The sequence below is a fragment of the Leuciscus leuciscus genome (genome assembly GCF_965113295.1).
Source record: "Leuciscus leuciscus genome assembly, chromosome: 6".
NCBI lineage: Eukaryota > Metazoa > Chordata > Actinopteri > Cypriniformes > Leuciscidae > Leuciscus > Leuciscus leuciscus.
The window spans coordinates 23,728,272-23,749,707 of NC_138730.1; the positions used below are offsets into that span (position 1 = coordinate 23,728,272).

Sequence of the window (21,436 nt, forward strand, 5' to 3'; positions counted from 1 at the left end):
TAATCTTATAATTACAATAATTCAGACACATTTTTTGGCAAAATTCTACATTTTGTGGTCTTGGTCTTTAGACTTCTTAAAAACCAAATAATAATAGCCTTTATATAGTTTGAGTCCCATTGTTCTGGGTCTTATGTGGTCTGTTATTGGCCTGGATGTCGGTCTACCCCAGAGCCATCACAGTATGTACTATAAAATGTTTTGCCATGAAACCCAAAAAATGTGCTTTATGTTGTAACATAAAAAAAACATTATTTAATATGTCTGAATCAACCTGAATACTTAAGCTACACAAACGAAAGTCATTTTTACGTGTTAGATCAAGTAGAAATAGATTTGTAGGGTAACAATTGTATCTTGCCACTTTTTACAGTGCAGACAAAACGTCTAGACGTGAAAATACGCATGCATTCTTACATGAAGCTGCAGTATTAAAGACTGAAGAACCCAACAGTATCAATGCATCGGTGAACACAGGCCAAACAGCTGTCAAAGACCATTTACAAAACATCTGCTGAGAATACCATACACTGAAAATCAATTTATTGTAACAAGGATACGAGTGTCCTTAATGATGACATCTCTGGTGGCCTGGTGGAAGACCATCTGGTAGAAGACGTAGATGATCTGACACACAAATTCATCGTCTTCCTGTTGGGCTGGAAACAGCAACACAAGCAAATGAAGAACATTACTTTGACCTCATGAAATAAAGCATTTTGCTTCATTTGAAGAAGGCACAATCCTTTCCTTATCACGAGAATATCTGCACATCAGCATTGAGCTGAAATGCAATACGGGAAAACTAACAAACACGCACACTAAAGAGCAGCTGCGCAGGCATTTCCTATCCAATGGTGCCTGTTCATGCGAGCTGATGTTCAAAACCTCCTCCAGTGGATCATGTTTATGTATGAAGGCTCTCGTGAGAAGCCGCCATTTGGCGAGAGTATCAACTTTTCCTCTGAAACGATACAGAAAGCTCCTATGGAGAACTGTGTGGTTGTAACGGCCCCCTCCTAACTTTAATAAAAGCCTTTATTTCAATTTTGATCTTGCTCAGAATGAACTCCTCCCCTGGGATCGAAATTCCTCTAGAAGAATGATAGCAAAGAGGCTTTAGTTGCTCCATGGGACCAGATACTGAATACCGCTACAGCAAGGCGCTGTACAAGCTTTGCACAAGCTACAAATAACATCACAGAGAACATGTCAACGCCTCTTCAGATGAGAAAGAGCCAATGAACGAGTATACGAACATAAGTGCTGAAATGATATGTAAATAAAACAATACCCAAGCATCTGTCAATGCAGCGTTGCCACATAATGCTTATCACAAGGGAAACAAATGTCAGATTTGTTATTGTATTGTTGTGATCAAAGATACAAAATATTTTATGGCACGTAGTGCAAAAACATTTCAGATGTTGAATGTCATGTAATTGAGACCATTGTGTCTGGAGTGGGATAACAAAAAAGTGGCCAATTCAAGAACTTTCTTTTCTTTTTCTCTTTGAGAGGAGCTGTATATGTTGGGACGGCCCCTATCTTAGCCCTCCACCTCCTTGCCCTCTTAAACATTTATTCTTTTCATGGCAAGGAAAAGCCCCGCCATCAGGATTTATTGAAATGAGGGCTCACACTGAGCAGAACCAGCAAATCTGATGCATACCATGAGCCTGGTGCTTTCCTGTTCCTGAAAACACTGTCACTTCCCAGCACATAATGCATAAAGCGAGAACCAGCCCTCCGTGCCCCTAGCAGCCATGGGCTGTTTATTTATTCTAATTTATTCTAATTTAATATTAGTTTAGTCTAAATAAACTCTTCAAAACTCATTCCATCAGATCACATTAAGAAAGACAAAGCATGCCAAATTGAAATCTGGTTCTTGATTGGCTACAGACATGCAAAGCAGGGGGGAAGCTTTCGCAATTCGGCCAAACAAAAGTAGAAATCAAAACAGCACTGATCTTTTTTTTCCGGAATTTATTTTTATGGCTAGCGATAATGAAAAAGATGTTTTTTTGTCGAGGGTTTGGAGATCCGTTTGCACTGGCTCAATGCTAATAAATGTGTGTAAATTTTGGCAGCGCTCTTACCATTTAGCAGCTCAATAAGAGCAGGAATGATGCCGGACTTTGCCAGCATGACGGCACAGGAGTCGTCCATTGACACCGTACCGATCATGATCACCACCTCCAGGATCAGGTCATCCTCAGCTGAACCTGAAACACAGAGGTCAAAGATCAAATGAGGTTTAGTATGATGATACAATTTGTATATTGTACTACTCCTACAAGGAATGCACATGGATGATTTACTACCTTTGCCAATATGTGTAATATATGCACATATAGTAATACTATACAGACCTACTATACAGAAGCATGATTGCTTATGATTGGACTGTCAAAAGTTAGGCCATTTGTACACAAAATTGGATTGCAAAAATGTATCCAGACATGAGAGAGAATGTGATGTAGCACAATATGTCATACTGCAAATTAAAATGTTAGGGTTGCATACTGGTTACTGTTTCATATAGCAATTTATCAAAATAGGATTAAAACCTTTTGGAAAGAGATGTTTTGCAGAGTGTCTTGCAATACCTATATCTAATTTAAACAGCCTTTTGAAAGATTCTACATACAGTTGTACAAAGCTCATATTATTTGAGAGACGGCACAGACTATTTATACTTCTAAAAAATTATTCGTCACACCACAGGACCTTTTAATGAACAGACAAAGGCAAAATGTAATTTATCTGCACAGAACAATGAAAAACTTGTTACATGATCTACAACACCTTGATGTCAATAAAAAAGGGCATGTTATGTGTCAACTACTCATATACAGTGTAGTACACTACACAAACTGGTACATGTTAGCTTTACCAGGTTTGAGGTGGTCTTTGAGGAAAGGCACCAAGTTGTACTCTTTCAGCAGAAGCTCCCAGTCCAGGTCAGGTATTGTGAGGTTTGCCAATGTACCCAAGCACTCAATAACAAACTCTTCATCGCCCTCCAGCTTGATCTGAGCTGCCAGATCACCCACATAGTCCTGCAGAGTAAATGATATCAAATATCTCTAGGGGTTTCTAGCAATCATTTAACACAGACTAACTTCTTGTAATTTTTTTAAAACTAATTTGACTAACATGCCAATGCTAAATGATGCTTTGATGTATTCAGTAAGTTTATAATGTGTAACTTGTGACTCTTCATGGAATGACAGAAATATTGTATTTACAATGAAGAGCTGTTTCAAGGGTCCATCGTGCTGTGAGATGTTCCTAATCATTTTCATCAGCAGCGGGTCCTTTAGTTTGAGTGCTCTTTTCATCAGCATCTTCAATCCATTACCTGCAGAGCAAATGCTCAAATAATCAGTTTCAGCCAGAGATTAATCACAAGTTTGATCAGACTTCATGTATTATTAATTACAGAAAGCAAAAGTCGCTGATGTGTGACAGTAAACACAGATGTTTGTGTAGTTCAGTGTTGCATGTCATTCCAGGGGAAATGAGATACAGGCTCTTACCCTCACAGATAATCTGAGCATTAGTCTTGTTAGCAGCCAAGTTGATGCAGAAGGAAATGAGCTCGGTGTCGATTCTCTCTTCACCGTGTTCAAACAGCATTTGCATGAGCTGCTCACACACAACGCAAGATATCATTAAAAAATTTAAAATACATTTATCATACATGAAAACATTGAATCAGAATGCTATAAAGGTATAGCAGGGCTTGACATAAAAGTTTGGTCAGGACAAAAAAAAAAAAAAAAAAAATCGGGAACTTTGAGGTTGTCCAAACTGTCTTTACACTGCTGCAAACATGGCACAGAAAATATGCATTGACAAACTTTATTTTACAGAAGTGGAAAATTTATTTAAACAAAAATTGCCGGAAACGGTGTCTCACGTGATTAGCATGATAGCATGTTTAGAATGACTCTGATCCTTTTAGACCGGTTTAGTTCATTCGGTTTGCTTAAGGTTCACCTACTGTATAAATTAGAGTGATTCCAAATGTAAGTAGAGAAGAAATAGAACAAAAACATTTTAAAGATTTTATTTAGATTATATTCAGTATAATTCTAATGATGACAATTAACATAATTATTTATATTTTAATAATAAACTACCAATAATAATAATAATATTTTTTATTAATAGTAATAGTTGTACATTTATTAAAAACGATATTTTAATTGTAATTTAAAAATAAATAATAATTAAATCAATTACATCCACGTTATAACTACAACAACAACCACAACAATAAAGAAATCTATGTTATTATTATTGTTGTTGTTGCTGCTATTGTTGTTGTAAACGATTTAAGAATAATAACTAATTTCTACTATAAGAATAATCACAAAGAAACATTCATCTGGACTGACACCTGTCTGACAGACAAGTAACTGAAAAAAGCTCAATGTGACGCCCGGAATAGTACGTCACAATGAGGCACATATGAGATTTCCAAATGCCCTCGGAGTGTGATATCACAATAGACCTATTAAGGCACAATTTAAAACTGGAGTATCGTGCAACAACCAGAGGGAAAACAAAAGAAAAGAAATAAATGATGAAACAGACGGTTCCTGACAGGGAGAAGTATTAGTGCTGTCAGTGTTGGTGAAGGGATTGCTATTTGTGTTTTTATTCATGAGCCAGAGAGAGTTGAGGCAATATCCCACAGTCTACTTTAATCAGGTCAACGCTGCGGCTGATAATGGCCCAATGAGAGGGACACTGCAGGCCTATCTTAAGGAGATAACTGTACAGCGGCCAATGAATTAAGTGTGGGTGAAGCGAAGAATGAGGAGATGAACAGATGAAGAAAGATGAGCAATGGTTGAAGCCATGGTGTGGGCCAGTTGGATGTTAAACAGGAAGGCACAAACAGTCCAATGCAGGCTTGTGAAGAGGCAGCAGTGAGCAATCAGGCCTCTCCCATACTGAGTATCACATAACTTGGTCCCAGGCCTCCAAATCACGCAGTCTAGACTCACTGGCACCTGCTTGCTCCTATTTACCAGCAATGGGAGGCCCTGCCTCGTACCCCTGAGTCATCCCCCCTCCTCCCACCTCCGTCTCTGAGCTCTCCATGGTTTCATAGCTCCATAACCCCTGCAAGCATTTCCTCACACACTACACACCTCACAGCTTTGAGTAATTATAGCTAGACCCCTTTGTGGCAGAGGAATGGGTCCAATGCCGGGCCTCTCCTCGCCAGTTCAGAACCCAGAGCAGCGAGGCCGTTTGATCTAAATCCTCCCTTACAGAAGAGGATCCAGGCTAACTGCCAGAGCAGACCTGCGGGACACCAGATCTACAGGCAGAAACCGACAGACTGACTTTAGCTATTGATGAAGAGTCACGGGAGTCTCAAAATGAGGAAGAGAAAAAGAAAGAACAAAAAAAAAACTGAAGAATAAACAACTGAATAAACTGAAAGAATGAACCACTGAAAGAAAGAAAGAAAAAAGAAAGAATGAACAAGCAAACAAAAGGAAGGAAGATAGAACTAAAACAAAAGAAAACAAAAAATGAAACAACGAAAGAAATAAAATTAAATAACGAATGAAAGAACAAACAAACGAAAGAAATAATTAAACAAAAAATGATAGAAACAAAGAATGAAAGTATGTACTTAACAAATTGAAAGACTGAACAAAAGAATGAACCACTGAATAAATAAATAAATAAATAAGAAAGAACAAACAAACAAACAAAAAAGAAAGGAAGAAAAAAAAACTAGGGACTATATACTACTTTTTCCAGAACAAGTCCAATACAGATACTTTTATTTTTAGTACTTGCCGATACCAAGTACCGATACCTGTATTTTCATTGCATTTTTAATGTTTTAAAATATTGGGCAGAATTTTAATCAAATTAGTTGGCTTAGTGAATAGATATTTCCAGTTATTTTCATGCCTAATTATGCCTGTTAAAATGTATTGTAGGAGCTACTGTTACTTTCCCTGTTCATATTATTGCTCTATCATATTTTATTTTTAATTTAATAGCACAGTGAATATTTAGAGCTGCTCCAGCAGGGCTGAACCAGTCAAGAGCAGGGAGTGACTCTCTTTGTGTCTTTTGTAGTTAGATCGACATTGAGGACAAAGACAGCAGTAAGTTTATTAGGCTGCTGTCACTTTAAGAGCTGCACGTATTCAATATCTTGTTACACATGCATTTTCTTTACAGCTGTTAACGTTCACTTAAGACATAACCGACTATGTTTCACAAGGATACTTGCCTATACAGGCATGGCATTTTTACATAATTTTGTGTGAATTTGTTTGTTCAAGCGCAAGAAGGCATGAAAGAGAACTCGATTTAATAGGCTATCCACGCGCTGTCTGAGAGGCAGCTTTCTGTGCGCACGCTTCAGATGTTTGCGCACAGAAAACTTCTTGAAAACGTCATGTGATTGCTGTACCACCTTCCTGTAATAATGTAGGGAACCACTCGTTACACATAAATCATGTAGCAGTTCATGTTTTTACTTTTAATTTGTACGAGTATGAGTTAACAAGCGCAAAAAAAAATTTCAATGAAAAACAAACTGCTGAATGAAACAACAAAAAAAAAGAAAGAAAGAAAAAGAAAGAAAGAAAAACACTGCATAACTCCCTGAGGAGTCCCACAGCTATTCTGACTGACATCATGCCACAACCGTCTCCAGGCGGATTGGCGGAGCGATTAGGTTGAGGAATTTAACTTTTTTTTTAACAAGCATCTGGTAGGCATTTTCACCCAATTAGAGAAGACAAGCATTTTAAAGATGACAACGCTCAGGCAGAAGTTGTTTCAGAGAAATTGTACCCAGGCAATTGCTGGTGACCCCACAGAGGCCCCCTCCTATTAAATTAGCTCTGTTATCTCATTAACGCCATGTGAGAGAAAGACAGCACTACAATTAGCCCACTTTACAACACTGTGAGGTGCACACATGATACATACATGACACACAGCAGCAGCAATAACACACAGTATTTGGAATAGCAAAGTTCAATTTAACTTTATGCAGTACAGTCTGCACATAGTGTGCAGTAAACACTTTTTCTGTATGCATAGAATACCAGGATGACTACTAGGTGCATACTGTCTATATTACTTACAAATATCTTCAAAGAGGAATCATTATTCACCACATAACAGATTTTGTCCTGCCACATGTGACATACTGTACATACAATTACAGCTTTTAGAACCCATAAATTAATTGCTAATAATTCGCTTGATAATGAAAATGATAAACAATGAATTTGTAATCCATTAGTCGGGTCTTTGCACTGTGCATGGAGAACCTCCGTCAGTAATGGCACTTTAGAAATGCAAAAAACATGAGCATTTAGTTTTTGCCCCTAACAATTAAATGCCTCCATCACACTAGTATTTAACTCTACAAACTTCATAGAGCATGCAATATGCCTGTCAATCAAACAGATGCCAATCATATGGATCAAAACCGTATAAGCAGGTCAATTAGGTTTTAAGTCAACTTCAACTGATTATTTAACACAAGTAACAATTATTATAATACATTAAAATGTATTACTTTTTCATTACTGAAAAAATGTGTCTGATTACATGTAACGTGTTACTATGATAAGAGAAGGAAATTATGTCTATGTCCTGCTAAAACCTGTTCATTTCACTTAAATTTTCTTAGGTTTTGCTTAATATTATTATTTAATATAAATATTATATACTTTTTACCTTAATATTGGGCAAGTTGGAGAATATCTAATTAAGGTTACACTTTATTTAAAAGTGTCCTTGTTACAATTATACAGTTGTATAATAGTTATACAATTATTGTAATTATACATTTAAAATGTATAAATGCATAATTAAGTACTGAGTAATATTAATTAACTACATGTTCTTAAAATAAGTATATTTATGGTTAAGACTAGGGTGTGTTTTAGGGTTAGTTGCATGTAATTATGCATAATGTACTGTTATTACTATAGTAACAACATGTAACATGTGTAACAAGGACATTGTAAAATAAAGTGCTACCCTAATTAATTTAGGAAATAATCAACAGACTAATGTTGATTATTAAAAGCCCTAATCTCAATAATCAAAAGTGAATAAAAGTGAAGAAGACTCAGACCTGAGGGATGCAGTCAGTATACGCGAACATGGATTTAGATTTGTCATCAATGCTGATGTGGTACAGGATGCGCATCGCTACGTGCTTGTGCGTGTCATCACCTACAGAAAAAAAAGGAGAGAAAAAAAAAACATTCAGAGAGATTCACAATGTGTGTAAACTTTTAACGCGCTATCTAAATTGATCAGTCGTGGTCAGTTACATAATGTATTTATACTGGCTCATGCTGAGAGCGAGTTATTTATCATAGAGATTGGAGATAAGAGCATGTGGTGTATGCTATCACGATCCAAACTCATTCCATGGGGGAGAGAGAGAGAGAGAGAGAGAGCACAGATACACACGCAACCCAAACACTCACACTTCTCCCTACAAACACTCTCATTAATAACACTTTACTCCCTCCTACTCTTCCTCCCTAATGCTGATACTCCCCTGTGAGATAGGAAACACTCGGATAGATCAATGGTATAATCAGTCATTATAAGTCCAACCATGGCAGTCGGGACCCGAGACACCCTAGAACACATTATCACATCGGCGATTAGAAGCAGATGTGACCGCTGGGGAGAAAAAAGTGAGGGAAAGCCGAGTAGGTAAAGAAAAGGAGAGAAGAGGTTTGCTTAGTTTGTTTAATTGGGGACACAGGAGGAGGCATATATTTTAGTGGCATTAATAAGCGAGGGCCGTCTTGGGCGGGCCCTCGGTGGCTGGAACATGTGCTTCTCGTTAGTGTCTGCAGACACAGATGACCCACGTCGCTGCCTCACCTCAACGAGAGTAGGAGGACACGGACGGGCTTTACGACACCAGCCAGGTAGCCTCTTAAACTCGCCCCTAACTGGTGGAGCGTTAATGGCTGGTACAGTGAAAAAATGTGCAGCAATTAAGTCCTTAGATGTAATCACGAAAATGATTTCCAAAGCAGCATTTGATGCGGAGGTGTCATCCGAGCTGGTTAGCAAAAGAGCAGCATGTGATTGGCCTCGAATTACCCAAAATATTGTGGTTGACGCCAAACCTCCATCATCTGCACTTGAACCAGCAGCTGCCAAAGCAGGTTTTTGCTTTCAGTGTAACTGTATATTCTATAGCTTGTACAGAAAATCATTCAGATGTAGATCATATAGCTCAAAGATTTTGAATCCTTGAATGCAACCTTAAATGGTCTCTTTCTAGTTTGAAGATAAGAGTGTATAAATGTCTAAAGATGACTTTAATTCGAAACCTTACAAATATAATTTGTCCATTAACCTCACTCATACAAGTTTTGTCCACTTTCTTGCTGGGTTAAAGAGGTTTGTTTTAAATGGAAAAGAAGAAAATGATATTATCCTGTTCATTCTTAATATACTGCATTAAAAACGTAACATTCTGGGCTTGGATGAGATTGTCAGGATTTTTTAAACAGGTCCAGGGATTGTGCAGGAAAAAGTGAGCAAAAAAAATTAAAGAGAAAAAAAAAAAAGATTTTACAAAATGTATTTTAGGGCAGTCAAAGTGAACTTATTACCGTTCAAAAGTTTTGGGTCAGTAAGATTTTGTTGTTTTTTTAAAGAAAGGAATACTTTTATAAAGCATGGATGTATTAAACTGATCAAAAGTGACAGCAAGACATTAATAATGTTAAAAAGATTTCAATTTTAAATAAATGTTATTCTTCTGAACTTACTAGTAACCACAAAATGTATCACGGTTTCCACAAAAATATTAAGCAGCACAACTGTTTTTTTAACATTGAGAAATGTTTCTTGAGCAGCAAATTAGCATATTACAATGATTTCTGAAGGATCATGTGACACTGAAGACTGGAAATTCAGCTTTGCCATCAAAGGAATAAATTATAGTTTAAAATATATTAAAATACAAAACAGCTGTTTTAATTGTAAGAATATTTTATAATATTACTGTTTTTATAGTATGCATGCAGCTTTCATGAGAGACTTCTTTCAAAAACATGAAAAAAATCTTACCGACCACAAATTTTTGAACAGTAGGGTATATAATTGTTATTATTTCTACAGAGTTTCTCAGTGAGAGTTATAGGCAATATCTCTTGTAAAACTACTGTGGAACTATATCCGATGCAAAGTCCTTGGCATTAAAATGTGTGAAAATGTAACAAACTTTGCTGTGCAATTCAATTACAGTGGAACGATGGTCTAATCTCATTTGAAAGAAAGGTAAGAGAGTTACCCAGCAGAGTAGTGAGTTTGGGCAGTAAACCCACATGCACCATCTTGGTGCGCAGGCCCGTGTCAAAGGAGAGGTTGTGGAGGAGTCGCAGAGTGACGTTCATCATGTCTTCGTGTTCACATGGAACCAGACGAGCCAGCTTCTCCACCGTGTCCATCTCTGCCTATTACAAACGCACAAGTGAAGTACACGTAATACATTTGAAATTAGATGTCGAAAGAAACGACTACATGAAATTATTTAAACAAGCTTTTCCCTTTGAAAATCGCTTAGTCTGGAGAAACAAACAGAATCATCTTCTTTTCTCTGTTGTTCCTACAACAGCCAGACATTTTTGTCCAACATGTGTTTTTATGTACGTACATGATGAAAGATTTTCAAAGCCAATAGTCCATTTCTTTTATCTACAACAAGGATTTGGTTAAGGGATACAAGAATAAAAACAACTTCTGTCTTGATAAATGCACATTCATAGCCAGAGTAGATTGATTCCAGGTGGACTGACAGTGGAGCAGAGTAGGACAAGCAGGACAAAATATATACTGTATATCATGGCCACAATTTACTAATTCATTCCCTTGTTTTAAGTAAATCGTGCACACTATATAATAATTTGTTTCATTGATTTAATAAATCATGGCCATGGCAATTCATTCCCTCGTTTTGATTGAACTAAATCAAGGGAAAAAATTATTACAACGTGGCTCAGATTTAGTAAAGCGAGGGAACAAATGATTATATCGTGTGCATGATTAAGTAAAAAAAAGAGAAATATTATTTTATTGTGCGCATGATTAAGTAAAACGAGGGAACCAATTATTATATTATGTGCACGATTTAGTAAAATGAGGGAACAAATTATTATATTGTGTGCACAATTTAGTAGAACAAATGATTATATCGTGCGCATGATTTACTTAAAACGAAGGAACGAATTAGTCAAATGTGCTGAGGTAATAGCAAGTTAATTTGTAGCCAGGAAATAAAAAAATTCCTGCATGTCATGGGTAAAATTCAAAGTGTATAAAATATATATATTTATTTATAAAATTCTATTAATCTTATCGATTCCTTTGTGAGCATTTTAATTAGTGGTGGGCGATAGGTCAAAAATATCATATCACAATTTTTTTCATGAAAATCACGTTTCACGATTTTATCATGATTCTTTTTCATGTTGGTTTTAATATTTTGCAAGTGACTGAGCATTACAGCCAAACTAATGTCCCTATTTAAAAAAAAAAAGCCCTACAAGGTAACAAAATATAAAATAAAAAAGAATGGCCATTTAGGCCAAAGTGGCGAAGATAAAAATCCTTGTCATTATGTTATACACTCACCTAAAGGATTATTAGGAACACCATACTAATACTGTGTTTGACCCCCTTTCGCCTTCAGAACTGCCTTAATTCTACGTGGCATTGATTCAACAAGGTGCTGAAAGCATTCTTTAGAAATGTTGGCCCATATTGATAGGATAGCATCTTGCAGTTGATGGAGATTTGTGGGATGCACATCCAGGGCACGAAGCTCCCGTTCCACTACATCCCAAAGATGCTCTATTGGGTTGAGATCTGGTGACTGTGGGGGCCATTTTAGTACAGTGAACTCATTGTCATGTTCAAGAAACCAATTTGAAATGATTCGAGCTTTGTGACATGGTGCATTATCCTGCTGGAAGTAGCCATCAGAGGATGGGTACATGGTGGTCATAAAGGGATGGACATGGTCAGAATCAATGCTCAGGTAGGCCGTGGCATTTAAACTATGCCCAATTGGCACTAAGGGGCCTAAAGTGTGCCAAGAAAACATCCCCCACACCATTACACCACCACCACCAGCCTGCACAGTGGTAACAAGGCATGATGGATCCATGTTCTCATTCTGTTTACGCCAAATTCTGACTCTACCATCTGAATGTCTCAACAGAAATCGAGACTCATCAGACCAGGCAACATTTTTCCAGTCTTCAACTGTCCAATTTTGGTGAGGTCGTGCAAATTGTAGCCTCTTTTTCCTATTTGTAGTGGAGATGAGTGGTACCCGGTGGGGTCTTCTGCTGTTGTAGCCCATCCGCCTCAAGGTTGTGCGTGTTGTGGCTTCACAAATGCTTTGCTGCATACCTCGGTTGTAACGAGTGGTTATTTCAGTCAAAGTTGCTCTTCTATCAGCTTGAATCAGTCGGCTCATTCTCCTCTGACCTCTAGCATCAACAAGGCATTTTCGCCACACAGGACTGCCGCATACTGGATGTTTTTCCCTTTTCACACTATTCTTTGTAAACCCTAGAAATGGTTGTGCGTGAAAATCCCAGTAACTGAGCAGATTGTGAAATACTCAGACCGGCCCATCTTGCACCAACAACCATGCCACGCTCAAAATTGCTTAAATCACCTTTCTTTCCCATTCTGACATTCAGTTTGGAGTTCAGGAGATTGTCTTGACCAGGACCACACCCCTTAATGCATTGAAGCAACTGCCATGTGATTGGTTGATTAGATAATTGCATTAATGAGAAATTGAACAGGTGTTCCTAATAATCCTTTAGGTGAGTGTATGTTAATAAAAGATAAGAACAAAGATACACATTACATATACACAACATAAATTACAAATGAAATAAACAGTGCTTTATTTTTTCCGCTAGTAGGTGTATTTAACAGAAGAATTCAAGAAAAAAGTTTAAATGAACAAATATAAAAATAAAACACTACATATATAAATTATACATTGATACTTATTAAAGCTACTATTAAAATTCTCAGAGCAGTGAGTGAATTTCTTTTTGTTTTTTATTGTTATATTATAAAATAAATATAAAATAAAAAAAGAATGGCAGACATTTAGGCCAAAGTGGCCAAATAAGTAAATTTTTTTCTGTTGAAAATAAAAGTTATTACGAAGAATGTGGCTTAACAAACAGTTGTTGGTCCCTAGTGACACCGGCACGGATACAGACACCGGCACGGATACGGACACCGGCACGGATATAGACACCGGCACGAACACGGCATCAGATGGCACGGACACCGGCACGGATACAGACACCGGCACCGATATGGACACCGGCACAGATACGGACAATGACACGAACACGGCACAGATGGCACGTACACCGACACGGATACGGGAAACGGCACGAACACGGCACGGATGGAACGGACACAGGCACCGGCACGGATCTATATGGACACCGGCACGGATACGAACACTGGCATGGATACGGAAACCGGCACAAACACGGCACGGATGGCACGGACACAGGCACAGATGGCATGGACACAGGCACGGACACAGGCACCGGCACGGATACGGACACCTGCACCATCACGGATACGGACACCAGCACAGAAACTGGCATAGATACGGCCACCGGCATGGATACGGACACCGGCACGGACACGGAAGAATGGCAGACATTTAGGCCAAAGTGGCCAAATAAGATTCTTTCTTCTGTTGAAAATAAAAGTAATTTGAAGAATGTGGCATACCAAACAGTTGTTGGTCCCTAGTGGACACCAGCACGGACACCAGCAAGGACAACAGCACGGATACAGACACCGGCACGGTTACGGACACCAGTATGGACACCGGCACAGATACGGACACCGGCACGGATACGGACACCGGCATCGGCACAGACACAAGCACCGGCACAGATACGGACACTGGCACGGACAAAAGCACGGATACAAACACCGGCACGGACACCAGCATGGTTACGGACACCGGCACAGATACGGACACTGGCACGGTCATCAGCACGGATACCAGCACAGACACCAGCAGGGTTACGGACACCAGCACGGATACGGACACCAGCACGGATACGGACACCAGCACAATTACGGAAACCGGCACAGATACGGACACCGGCACAGTTACGGACACCGGCACGGATACGGACACCGGCACAGTTACGGACACCAGCACGGATACAGACACCGGCACAGTTATGGACACCAGCACGAATACGGAGCGGACACCGGCACAGTTACAGACACCGGCACAGTTACGGACACCGGCGCAGATACGGACACCGGCACAGATACGGACACCGGCACAGATACGGACACCGGCACAGATACGGACACCGGCACAGATACGGACACCGGCACGGATACGGACACCGGCACGGATACGGACACCGGCACGGATACGGACACCGGCACGGATACGGACACCGCCATCGGCAAGTACACCAGCGGATACCGGCACGGATACACTGGCAAAGTACATTGTGAGATCAGAATTACAAAAGGTAATATATGAGGGTTTTTACCATGTCATTCTTGTTCTCCAAGAAGATGCTGAGCTTTTTGAGGAAGGAGACCACCAGCACCAGCAGCTCCTCGTTCTCCCTCTCTAGAGACTTGACCAGCAGGTGCACAATATTCTTGTTCCTCATCTTGAGCTCTGTGCGGGTGTCCTCAGACAGGTTCAACAGCAGGTAGAACGCAACTAGAGCCATAGGGAGGAAGAGGAACATATAAACAAACCTTAATGAATGATTTCATGTTTTTAATGAAAAAAATTCACTTCCTGTACCTCGCAGCAGCTGCTCCTGTTTGACCAGGAGGCTTTGGTATTTCTTTAGGGTTTTCTCGTGCTCCTTACGCAAGCTCTGGTTGTCGGGGTCCTCATCACGTGGATATGTTAAGGAATAATCTAGTTCATTTAACATGTTAATTTAGTGATTCATTTTTTACTTTTTGATTAAAAAGTGATTGACAAAAAGGATATAAGCCTTGCTCTTCTTCTCTAACTCATCCTGCCACAGGTCATATTTCTTCAGCTCGTGTTCGATGATGTTCATGCACAGAGCGCCGATCTTATAGTGCGTGATAAGCCCGTGGAACTGAGAGAAACTGCAGGAAGAACACGAGTCATGAGGGTCTGTCCTCCTTCGACCTCTACTGGCACATTCAGCCAGACACTGATGCATGCGATACAATCTGAGAACTAGACAATGGCTGGTATGTAGAGACACCGAGACGGACGTGCCAGATGAATTTCTTACTCTAGTCCTGATTAGTACATAAACAGAACTGAAAGATCGGGCCAAACAACTCATCATACATTTCAAATACATCCTTCAAACGTCAAAGTCATTCTAGCTTGTGGAAAGAAATTTCCACATTAGCCATCTGAAAATGAGAGCCAAGGAAAACCTTCAAATGAGAACACAGTCTTTCATAGCTCAAATAAATGCTGACAGCTATCTCAGTGAAAGCAGTAACCTGATCTGCAGCCACTAAAGATGTTTTGAGAACATATCATGGTTTTCTTAAGGCTTTCAACCTTATACAAGAGCTATATCAGAATGATATATGGTATGCAATCTGCTTCTTAAAATAAAAAATTAAAAGTGAAGGTAGCAGATATATCCTCCAAAATACCTCTATCAAAACACAGTAAGATTTTTTTTTTTTTTTACTTTACTTAAAAGACAGCAAGATAAAAAAAAACAGTGAGATGGGACAAAATAGATGATATCCATCTGAATGTATTCATAGGCCAACATTAGGCAAATATGCAGCCCTTAAATAGTGTAACTAACAGATATATTCAACATATAAATAGGCCAAATATCTATGAATTATACCACACAATAATATCGGTCTAATGTCCCCACAAACAGACACTTAAAGATCATGATCTGATCATAACAGGAAAAATGCTCAGAGTAGGTGATTTAAAGGACAAGTTCGGTATTTTACACTTAAAGCCCTGTTTACAGATCGTATCTGATGAAATAGAACGGTTAAGATTAAAATTTGGACACATGCTCCTGTCCCGAGAATTTTAGGTTTATTTAGCTTTTGTGGACCTATTTTGCCAAACGCGTCACACCCGTGATTCTTCCGTTGAGAGCTTGAATAATAGACACTCCAGCCCAGTTGGTGGCGATAATGCACCTTTGCCAATTGCAAGCAAACCACGGGCATTTCATTGAATACACAGAAGAAGCAGAAGAAGAAGCGGCGGAGTAATACCGTAAAGGTGCTGCGGTCTCACACAGCACGTCCTATTAAGTCAATGGAGTTGGACAAAAACTACGATAAAACCTGTTGGAATGCATCTTTTTCAGCGATTTTTGATGGAACATATCAGTGAACACCCCTGACCACTCGGTGAGTTTCACGTCTTTGTAAACGAAAGTTTAATGTGTTTTTAGGACGGAATCTTCCAGTGCATATAGACAACCATTGTGGGGGTGGTGGGGGGAAGCGAAATAAACCTAAAATTCTCAGGACAGCAGCATGTGTCCAAATTTTAATCTTAACCGTTCTATTTCATCAGATACGATCTGTAAACAGGGCTTTAAGTGTAAAATACCGAACTTGTCCTTTAAAGTAACTGTTTAAAAATATAAATTGTGAAGCAATGGATTTGTTATTTGCAGTGGTTTTTTCACCTCTCAGAGAGTTCACCATGCTGACAACACTTTAAAGGGATAGTTCATTCTGCCATCAAGTATATTCTGCCATCATTCACTCACCCTCAAGTTGTTCCAAACCTATACGTTTCTTTCTTCTGCTGAACACAAAAGAAGATATTTTGAAGAATGTTTGTAACTAAACAGTTGTGGGGCACCATTGACTTCCATAGTATGTAAAAAAAAAAAAATACAATGGAAGTCAATGGTGCCCCACAACTGTTTGGTTAACCAAATTCTTCAAAATATCTTCTTTTGTTTCACAGAAGAAAGAAACTCATATAGGTTTGGAACAACTTGAGGGTGAGTAACTGAATTTAAATTTTTTGGGTGAACTATCCCTTTAAACATCAGCATGATTATCCGCATGCTAAAATCCTCCTTGACCAGTGTCTATTCTATTCTATTCTATTCTATTCTATTCTCTTTAAAGCACCACAACAAAATGAGTATGGCTGTTGACAAAAGGACCAAAAAAGCTGTAAAGGAATTGTGTACCTTGAGAAGCAAAAGAAGACGTAGACGATAATAGTTGCTAACTCCACACTGTGTTTCCAGTCCTCTCTCAATACCCGGGCCAGAGCTCCAAGTGCTGTCTCTGAAAAACATTTAACACATCACAAACTCACAAACAACTGGATAATGATCGCTGATACAGATTAATCCCACACACACTCCACCACAAAAAAAATATATATTGCAAGAGATGTCAAAACCACTAAAATTGCTGCTGTTCTGCGGCAGTTCATGATTTTTCATATGTTTTGAGACGGAAGTTTGTTATAGAATAATAATACTGTTGACAGTGAATTCAGGAAAAAACAATTGGTTAATTTAGTACCATTGTGTAGGAGCTCCTCCAGGTTATCAGGGTTACGGGCCAAATGGAGGATCAGAGTGGACCCTCTGATCTTCTCTGGGATGCTCTCATACAACAGCTCTATGTATTCATCGATTTTATTAATATTGGCCTCCTCCTCAACCTGAAAAAAAAAATTATGGAAAATTGGGAATACATCAACTTAAAACTATGGCTCTCAATCAACTAAAATATTTAAGTTTGTCACAGTTAAAACATTCAGGAAACTAAATAATAGGACTGGTATGTAAATACGCAGTCCTTTATTGATGTTAACATTTATTTCTATCAAGGAGGTTGTGTGTGATATTTTATTTGTTGAGCTTCATTGTTGATTGAATTACACCATTCAAAGACTGTAAATGACTTTACTTTTGCTAGACACCCCATCAGGGTTTAGTTTATATACAAATTGGAAAGGTTTGTTCCATTAGGTAAAAATCACACAGAACAGAATGAATCAGTTATCATGTCAAATTAGATAAACGGCATTCAAAATAAGCAGCATTTACCATTTTTAAGTAATCACATGTGTTAATATATTCACTTTGTCAGATCTAATTACATAAAACTTCAAATGTGTTTGGGTGGGAAACAAGGCGTACTTCCATTCCTTCAAACGGCAGGAGTTCTCTGGGTTTCGGTGGTTTCTTTTCCTTCTTCTCCGCTGAGGACAGACAACATGAAACAACAAACACAATCACCATTAAAATGTCATATGATATGATAAAAAGAAATAAACAAACACTAAACAACAACAAGATTGTGAGTTGCTCATATAAAAGTAAAAAAAATTAAAAAAAATAAAACGTTTTATTGTTTACAAAAGGGAATTATTTTTTTAAGAGGGATTTACATTTACTGCTGGGCTTCTTTCGGTTCTTTAAATACAGCAGCAGATGCTCCACCTCCGCCAGTTTTGATGGATGAATGATTTTACACTCTTCCACCACCTTCCTGGCCAGGGAGGAAATATCAGTGCTGGAATTCAGACTCCTCAGCCGGATGCTAAAGGACAAACATAGACACACACACAAAAAGTTGAATGAAATGTAATAAACAGAATAGAGAATGTATAGAGTGTGTGCATACACACACAGCTTATCTCTGCTTACATTTTCTGGCATTCCTTCTTTTCCTCATGCCTGGCATTGCCCGACTCTCCTAAAATGGATGCTTCCACCTCATAATACACCACTAGAGCCTTTTCTGTGGGATGCACATCTATATCACCAATCCTACATTTCCTAATAGACACAGGAGAGATCAAGATTGGATGTGACAGTGAGTTGCAACAAACATTGGCAGTGCCTCAAACCCTAGTGAGCTGTCAAGCCTGAAGAGAACAAGATAGGTCAGAACATCATAGGTGCAGCTCACTCGGGACGCGCCCAAAATACTACAGAAATGTCTAGATGAGCAGATTGGAGACACTGGCATCACAACGGGATGGTGACAGTAGGCCACGCCCATCTGCAAGTGGAGCGGATGAATTTGACCCAGATTTACACTATGACTATAGAAATTATAATGAACTAATTAGCTTGGAAATAAAACCAGCGGGAGTTACGTTAAATACCCAGATTAATAATATATAGTATACACGGATTATATGCAGTGTCTCTCCCTTAATACATGGTCATAATCGTACTAACATAACGCTGTCATACTGCGATGTACGTTTAGGTTAAATGTAATGGTTACCGCTGCAAATACTGCGAATCGTCCGGCTGCATTTTATTCCGTTCATGTGAAAGCGCGAGACGTCGGTTTGGCTGCTCTTCAGACTGTTGACATGAATGAGAATCAAAGCATCGTTCATCCGCACTGCACTGATCCGCTGTCACACTCACGTCTGATGGGGCGAGCCGGGGGAACAGAAGCCTGAACCGAGCGCGGCCGCCATCTGTAGGACGGGAGGAATAGCAGGGAGTTTCTAAATAACCATAACAAATGTGTTATTGTTAGTTCTCACTTTTTCGCAATTGCATCGTTGGGAGTTAAAACTTAAAAGGGGTCTCTCAATAATATGCAGTATTTTTACCCACATGTCATTTGATCAAACGCACGCACGCACGCGCACACACACACACACACACACACACACACACACACACACACACACATTAATTTAAATAAATAGCCTAAATGTAAATAAATAGTTGACCAGATAAAAAAAATAAAAAAATTGTGCCGGTATTAATTATTAGATTGTTCAATCTGGATCAGTGATGCCTTCTTATTTTCCATGTGCTTTTTTTAAGATACCTGTGTTGGTGTTATGGAGGATGTGTATGGTTATTTTTAATACTTTTATACCAGGTGATGTTGAAATGCTTATCATGTCCACTCCAAATTTCCCTAGGGAAAATAAAGTACAAAGCAAGCAATTTTGTCAAGTTATAGCCTAAGTTGAACAAATTTCATGTTTTCATAAGACAACAAACATCCATTTCATTGCAAATTATTGATTGTAGCAGTGGTTATATGCAAGTAATTTGTTTAGATATGTGTTTTTATAGTAGGGAATATAATCAAATTTATGCATAAGTAAAAGCAGTTAGACTATATCTGCAGAGAATATGATTGACTCTAACGGTATGAGTTGAGCTGGTCTTTTCTGAGAGTAATATATAAAGAATAAATTATAATGATTAATTCAATTTAAGGGTGTAGGACTTCCAAAAGTATAAATAAGTACATTCATAAAATAAACTTTTTGTCCATTTTTATCATTTTCCTTCGTAGTTTTATCTTGTGTGTCATGTTGGCTATGGCGCACCCATGTGTTCTGGCTGATTTTATGGATGGGTTTATATTCAGTGAGCAGTGATATGTTTGTTGACATTGCTGATTTCACAGCTATCTAGCAGCAGAATTCATATATCCTGCAGATTTTTCTAGCTCTTCTCTGTTTTTCACTCCAAAATAGGATGATAGATTTGTTTTTCCTGGCAAGTAATCCAAACGCATAGGTGAATGTTTAGAAAAAAACTTTTAAATGAGGAGTTTCCCCGTTACAGTTTCACAAGTTTTGCTCTGACTAGATGACGGTGTTCCAAAAACAAGTCACCAGATGTTTATAATATCTTCTGCGCAATATAAAAATATGCTGTACCATAAACATCAGCCATTCGTATCTTTTATGCTGATGATGAGCTCTTAATTTCAGCAGTGAACACCAATAGATTGTGTTACGTTTTAAAAGAGTGAGAGAATCCATAATGTTTGGGACTAGTGAAAGCAATATCAACAGCATTGGGTGGCCTATATATAGTGGCGTTCCTAAACTTAGCGGCCTATGGCACAGGGCAGCGGATATACTCTCTGCATGAGTTCCCACGGATTCAGTCTAGTGACCTTTACCAGTTATACTATACTATAATGATCTACACTGGCTCACGCATGTGAGTCATAACATTACCCAAAACCGGTTTACCATAATTAAATGTTTTCATATCTCATAATGAATCATCCAGTTGGATCCATGCACCGGTCCAGTCAGCCCTTGAAAGCTGGCCAGCATTTTTTTAGGGATATTTTCAGGTTTAACGTTGCACTCACGTGAAACTTTTTCTTTTCATCCAGATGCATCACAGTCAGGGCTATACTATTAAAGATTTCACTGGCTGCTGATGTTGTTGAGGATTCACCACCGTATATAATGCTATAACAACACATAGAGTGCCCGCTCTGCTTACGGTTGTTTGCTATAGCACATTTTTGTCCCGCCACGAAACACGATGCTCGTTCTCCCGGCCCACCCTGCAAACCACCCTCTGACACATAAGAG

At 38.6% G+C, this 21,436-nt stretch overlaps 2 protein-coding genes across 2 annotated transcripts in view; both read right to left on the bottom strand.

Moving 5' to 3' along the window:
• Window positions 1-19,507, bottom strand: part of kifap3b (kinesin-associated protein 3b) — a 32,209-nt gene extending 12,702 nt beyond the window's left edge. The window contains exons 1-16 of the mRNA XM_082172372.1: window positions 19,348-19,507; window positions 18,759-18,890; window positions 18,500-18,651; window positions 18,249-18,310; window positions 17,626-17,767; window positions 17,283-17,382; window positions 15,089-15,213; window positions 14,894-14,992; window positions 14,628-14,806; window positions 10,346-10,508; window positions 8,150-8,250; window positions 3,546-3,654; window positions 3,255-3,367; window positions 2,900-3,065; window positions 2,103-2,228; window positions 561-659 (exon numbers count right to left, since the gene is read on the bottom strand). Coding sequence (XP_082028498.1) covers window positions 561-659; window positions 2,103-2,228; window positions 2,900-3,065; window positions 3,255-3,367; window positions 3,546-3,654; window positions 8,150-8,250; window positions 10,346-10,508; window positions 14,628-14,806; window positions 14,894-14,992; window positions 15,089-15,213; window positions 17,283-17,382; window positions 17,626-17,767; window positions 18,249-18,310; window positions 18,500-18,651; window positions 18,759-18,890; window positions 19,348-19,379 — 1,900 coding nt within the window. The 5' untranslated portion in view covers window positions 19,380-19,507. The remainder of the gene's footprint in view (window positions 1-560; window positions 660-2,102; window positions 2,229-2,899; window positions 3,066-3,254; window positions 3,368-3,545; window positions 3,655-8,149; window positions 8,251-10,345; window positions 10,509-14,627; window positions 14,807-14,893; window positions 14,993-15,088; window positions 15,214-17,282; window positions 17,383-17,625; window positions 17,768-18,248; window positions 18,311-18,499; window positions 18,652-18,758; window positions 18,891-19,347) is intronic.
• On the bottom strand, window positions 11,395-14,621 carry LOC309500683 (uncharacterized protein). Its single transcript, XM_082172373.1, has 2 exons — window positions 13,955-14,621; window positions 11,395-13,664 (listed from the first exon to the last, which is right to left on the bottom strand). Exons 1-2 carry the CDS (start codon window positions 14,582-14,584, stop codon window positions 13,359-13,361), a joined length of 936 nt encoding a protein of 311 aa, XP_082028499.1. The 5' UTR covers window positions 14,585-14,621; the 3' UTR covers window positions 11,395-13,358.
• Window positions 19,508-21,436: the final 1,929 nt, after the last annotated feature.

Coding starts and splice junctions, on each gene's coding strand:
- LOC309500683 (XM_082172373.1), bottom strand. CDS start 14,584: ATGTACTTTGCCAGTGTATCCGTGCCGGTATCCGCTGGTGTACTTGCC. Junction 13,665..13,954: donor CGGTGTCCGTATCCGTGCCG/GTGTCCGTATCT, acceptor GTGATGGTGCAG/GTGTCCGTATCCGTGCCGGT.